General features: G+C 41.1%; 1 protein-coding gene across 1 annotated transcript in view; it reads left to right on the forward strand.

Annotated features, from left to right (window-relative positions):
• LOC147712228 (scavenger receptor cysteine-rich domain-containing protein DMBT1-like) overlaps positions 1 to 5,266 on the forward strand; it is a 105,634-nt gene extending 100,368 nt beyond the window's left edge. Inside the window, exons 8-10 of the mRNA XM_086919603.1 lie at positions 4,877 to 4,900; positions 4,987 to 5,139; positions 5,226 to 5,266. Of these exons, the coding sequence (XP_086775729.1) occupies positions 4,877 to 4,900; positions 4,987 to 5,139; positions 5,226 to 5,266 (218 nt within the window). The remainder of the gene's footprint in view (positions 1 to 4,876; positions 4,901 to 4,986; positions 5,140 to 5,225) is intronic.
• The last annotated feature ends 734 nt before the right edge of the window (positions 5,267 to 6,000 follow it).

The following is a 6,000-nucleotide window of genomic DNA, read 5'->3' on the forward strand; positions in this document are numbered from 1 at the left end:
TGCCCCTGGCCCAGGCCCCCTTTCCACAGACCGCTCTCCTAGAAAACAAAGCAGAAACCGCGATTTCAAAGTCTGGTGAGGTCGAAGAGCACTAACGAAGCTAAAGCTCCAGTGGAAGGCATACAGCTTACTGCAGAGGAAGCAGTGGCACAGCAGGAAGAAAACGCCACCTTGGAAGAGGTCCATGAACAAGGTTAATCTATTATATAGCTTAGAATTGAAATGCTAAAAACAATCTGTGGTATTTGTTTCACATCTTTTTATGGAACCATTGCCTGAATTAATTAGAGGCATTGAACTTATTTTGCCAATATGCTATACATATAGGGAAGGCATAAACTTCCAATATTTTAATTTCTAAGAGGATAGTGCCATACTGAGAGCTCCATGAGTTTTGAACATGGCAGTTTTGAGCTTTTCGCCAAACGTTAAGAAGTTAGGAATTGATCTTACTTTTTCCTAGCTTTAGTTCCAGAGTTTAGGAGAGAAAAATGAGAAAGGCTGAATAATGGTTTTCAATTTTTTGAAGCATTGATTTCCAAGTTCAGCCTCTATCTACACTGTCCCTCAAAGGTAGGTCGTATTTTTCTTTTAGGTAACCTGGCCGGCCTGAGTGAAAAATGTGTGTAACAAGTGTGATTTTGAAGTTTATTCGTGTTACAATAGTGTAAGTTACTACTAAAAAAAAACAGTAGCGGCCATATGCATCAAAGTCCAGTTATGCGATTCCTTATTTGCGATTTTTAGGGAATCGCAAATAAGGAATCGCAAAATGGGATGCATGATTGAAATCGCATAATATTAGCGATTCGGTAAAAATTGCAATTTTTACCAAATCGCAAATATTATGCGAATTCTAATTTGCGATTTCGCAATTCCCATTGATTCCTATGGGCCAAAAGGCCCAAAGGAATCAATGGGAAGGCATTGACATTTTGCGAATTTCAATTAGCGATTCGCAAACTGTTAATGCATTCCATGGGTGCAGGGGGGGGGGGTCTAACATGACAGTGTTTTAAAATGCAATTTTGAGCATTTTAATACACTTTCGCAAATTACCACGAGGTTCACCCTCGTGGTAATTTGCACCCCCTAATTGCGAATTCGCAATTTTAAAAGTAATCATGCATTGCTTTTCAGGAATCGCAAATTTGCGATTCCTTAAAAGCAATCGCATTTTTGGAATTCGCTAAAAATAGAGATTTTTCCAAAAATGTTTGATGCATCCCAAAAACCTATTTAGGAATCGCAAACGGCCGAATTTACTGATTCGCACAGTTTGCACTTCCTAAATAGGTTGATGCATGTGGCCGCAGGAATTGCAGCACAGTGGCGTAGCTAAGGGTGCTCCCACCTTGCAAAGGTATAAGAGTATGTACTAGCCACCCCATATTGTCAAAGTGAATGATGGGCAGCTTGTTCAACTTCCAACGCTTTGCCAAACAGGAGGTTGGAGGGAATTTTCTCCTCATTCTTAGTCAGGGGTGAGAGGCAGTGACAATGAAGAGGATTGGGTATCTGGAACACTTTGCTGTCTACCATATGCTCTAGGCCTCAGAAGTGAGGAAGATCACAGCTCACCTACTTCTCAGTTCACAGTCTGAGCACTAGGAAAGCTGAGAACAGCCCATAGCTCTTTCAACACGCATATTACGAATGTGAACTGAGCACTCAATGAGCTATGAACTGTTCACAGTTTTCTTTGTGCACAGTCTAAAACTGTGAGCTGAGAATTGGGAGAGCAAATAGCTGCTGATAGCTCTCTGAGAGCTCAGTTCAAATTTGATTTTATGCTATGGTTTAATAATACAAGCATGTACACTTTGGATTCTTGGCACTATAGAACGACATCATTGGAAAAAACTGTGTAATAAAAACAAGGAAAATCATAGAGAATTATAGATCAAAAAGACAAAATACAGATTACATACACGAGGCTTAAGGTTAAGGTTTTTTATGCACAATAGAGGAAGGTCATTCTATAGCCAATGCAAATTAAAAGGCCCTCTCCCAAAAGGAAGCTATTTTATTCATGAGGAGATTCAGCAAATGTGTATTTGTAGTGTGCAAAGTATAGGGCTGTATTATTAAAGAGTATCCCTGATGCAAAGAGGAGAGAGAGTAGATAGAACGGTGTATAATCATTAGGGTCTTTTATGCCTCACAAGAAGTCAGTAGAGGATCTCAAATTTAGTGTAATTTTTCCAGGAGTCTGAAAACGACACCTGGACAAGTTCAGCATATTTCTGTGTGGCCCAACTTCTTTGCAGGGTGGACGGCGTTCACCCTGTGAAAATGGTGGGTGGACGCACACAGCAAACTCTGCTCCGACCTTTGATTTCAGCTGCAGTGGAGTAGAGAGTGGTGTCGTAACTTAAACCATGGCAATCCACCCCGCTGCTTGCCGTCCTTTTTTCCAAGCCCGCCCGCTACTGGCCATGGGCGGCAATCTGAGAGATAGCCCTGGATACCAGAAGCTCTAGCTACGCCTCTGCTGGCACCAAAAATGGCTTAATATTTGGACATTTTGCGAGAATGTGGCAGCACCGTAGAATTGTGCCTATGAGAGTTTCAAGGATCTGCAAATCCAAAGACATAAAAAAGGGAGGTATCTGATTGGTTAAACCAGACTGAAAAGGCCACCAGCCTGTGGAAACAATGATGCCACTGAAAAAGGAGAAATGACCCTTCTGACTGGTTAAACAATGCACTCTATATGCAAAATAACCCCATAATAAACCCATAGCCTCAAGTGAGAAGGAACGTATCTAGTGATGGACACAATTTTGCCTTGGTCTTTTCAAAGAGACAGCCATACAAATTGATTTCTTCAGTGTCATAGCATCTGACCCCTTGGAGCAAGCCAGGCAGCATCCATGGCACAGGAAGGGTAATCTCCTGCTCAGCAGGACGATGATTTTGTGATGGTGCTTTCCATATCAAGGGCTCTTGCTGCTCATAAAATAAGAAAGTGAGAATTTTGGTGTGGAAGTTTTCCACACACCCAACTTGCTATAAGAAGGGTAATGCCTGTAGAGTCACATGCATTCTTTGACCATGAGCTACAGTGTAGGCTTCCAGTCGTTTACTTGTACCGGACAAGTGAATGAGAGATAACATTGGGATTGCATCCAAAGAAGTAATCCTCGATGGCTATGCATGGATAGTGGAGGGATGAGGAGGAATAATAAGAGGCCCTGCCACAATATGTGCAATAACAAGTCCAAGAGGACAATGATTGGCGCCCCCAGTTTTTTCCATGCTCCGTAACTAGTGTGATAAAATCATCTGTTTGGAAGAGATGAAAAAAAATGAATCTCCTTGGCAGTAAAGGTCCGTATAAAAAATGTCAGAAAGATTTTAACCAAAGTTTAATAAAAAATAAAGAAATAATTTTTTTAAACTTCAAAAGTAAAAAGCATATAAAAGCACCAAAACTTTAAAAAAATAAGAATATTTGTGGATTGTGTGCATGAACTAGCTGTAGGCTAGGTCCTGCAACGAAAAGAGCTGCACAAGGCTGAAGATGTTATGCCGCAGCTAGTTACCCACCTATGTTCCTTGGGTAGTAGGCCTTGCTACCTCCATAGCTCTATAACCCACCTCTCTGTGCACAACTTAATTCAGAGCATGGCCAGGCTTGGACATCCGAGGTCAGTGAAGTGTGGGACCGGGACAGAAGCCAGACCCTCTGGCTCACCACCACTTTGTATGGCTCAAGGGCATGCACAGCGAGTGTCAAATATCTTTAAAGTTTTGGCACAGTGCCTGGCTAATGGCCATTTGGGATTAGGGTCTGAGTAGACCACCTCCATTAACAGGGAAATGGCCATAAAGGAACAGGGTACTGTGTTATGCAATTGGTCAGACTCTGCAGTCAATACCTACTTTATATAGCTACAGTTTGTGTGTAGGGCCTGCAGTATGTTCCTTAGTATGCACAGTGATGATTCACAGTAGAGTTTGAGGTCTACCACTCGGTCCTCTTCCAAGATGCATTACAAATTAGTCCAATTCACACTCTCAGTCCAATTTTTATTGCACTAGGTGAAAATACACAACATTTGATACACCTACACACAGTTCTCATGAGACGTTCTTAGCAGGTTAAAGCAAGAGGCTACAATCTTATGCGTGCTAGGATCTCAGGACCTTCCACAATTCAAACGTCTTTCTGTGTCCTTCAAACTGAAATGATCTGTATCTAGATGAGGTACAGCAGCAAGTCTGTGCCCGGTAGGCGTCTTCTGAATTAGCTATTCTTTAAAATATACCATGATTATCACAAAGAAAACAAAACATTTCTTCACACGGGAAAGAAAGAAAACAAACCATCATATTCATAAGTTAGAACTCCAGCTTCAGCTAGAAATGAAATGTTCATATGTCACAAAGAAATTTGGCAAAAAACAAGGAGCCTTTTAAAAATGCAAGCCTATGTTAGCTCTGGTAAATTTAAACTTAATTAAACATACATTTTCTGCTACAAAATGAATTACTAATGAGGTCACGCCCTCATGTCTGTGAAATCTTCAGCCCAGAAAAGCTTGGTTTAGCATATCAGGTTCCTGCACATGTAGCACGTGTGAAGTCCCTGGCTGTCTGACCCTGATATGGCAAGTGTCTTACAGGCTGACATCTGCTCAGCCTCACAGAAGCTATTCATGCTTTGCAAAACTCAGAAATGGCGGAGCCCCGGCGTCCATAATGGTGGGCCCCTCACTAACCACCCTTATAAACACACTGTATTCACTAACAGATGCAAGACCAGAACTCTGCCCCCTGAGGTCAAAGGTTCACACCACATGACCCAATTTATCTTGATTCTTTATGGTTGTCACCTTGCGTGCTAATTCTGCATTTTCTCTTCTTGCAGATGCCATCCCAGCATCAACTACAGGTAAGAGTTACACATAATTCACTGCTGGGTGGCATGCATGTTCCACCTTGAGCACTTACGGATTCTTCTTTTCTTTTCTTTCTCAGCTAAATCCAATGTTTCTGGAAGCACGTCTGCCCCAGGTAAGACATTTGGTGTTAGCATTAGAGTTTCCATTATAGAAATGTACTTGAAAGATGTCAATGTTTTGGTTTGTTTCAACCAAGTGAAACCAAAGGGCGAGGTCTGTGATTTCAATTGTGAGTTCAGAGCAGCAAAACCTGCATTAATATCTTCACGAACAAAAACATAATTCCCACCTTTTTCCCTTTTTTGGATTCTGTAGCTCGAGAATATGAGGGAAATCAGGTGTGCGATGATCTGTAAATTCTTTTTTAGATCTGTTAGTAGTATAAAGGTGACCAGTAACCTCCCAATTCTTGAGTATCATACTCCACTGCCAGCCAAATGAAAGTGACGTCTGTAAAATAAATTACCGGAAGCAGATCTTCTCTGGTGTTTAAAATTTTACTTAATGCATGCCGTGGTGCCAAAGGCCTCATCTGAAATGAGCATAGGCCTTAATTAATTGTATTTGTTAAAGAAAAAAGCATGCTCATGTTCCAACTCACTACATCACTGGAAGTCCATTAATTTTGGGAAAAAGACACAGGTCAAGCCATTGGGCCTCCCATTCCAATCAGTTGTCGAGTAAGGGTACCTTTATCAGGTCCATAATTTTTAAAACTACAGGCTGCCTGTGTGATTCCAACACATCCCTTAGATTGGAGCTTTAACTTCAATTTACTTTAAGCATGAAATAATCATGGTACATAATTCTCTAGTCTTTAAAATGTAAAGCGTTTGAAGATGCTCATGATGGATTCTGCTGAAGGCTCTGTCTGTATGCAGTATAAACATAAACTCTAGCCAGAGCATGAGTGTGTTTCCAAAAGATAAGGCTTACATTGCATGAAAAAGATGATCATTAATATCCTGCCAGAATGTGGCGACACTTTAGTCCAGGGCATGCCAGGGCACAGATTCCCAATCAATCTGCATTACATACATAATCCATATATTTGTAGTAAACACCAGCGAAGTAAACTTTCAACAACCAC

The sequence above is a fragment of the Lissotriton vulgaris genome, chromosome 5 (assembly GCF_964263255.1).
Source record: "Lissotriton vulgaris chromosome 5, aLisVul1.2, whole genome shotgun sequence".
NCBI lineage: Eukaryota > Metazoa > Chordata > Amphibia > Caudata > Salamandridae > Lissotriton > Lissotriton vulgaris.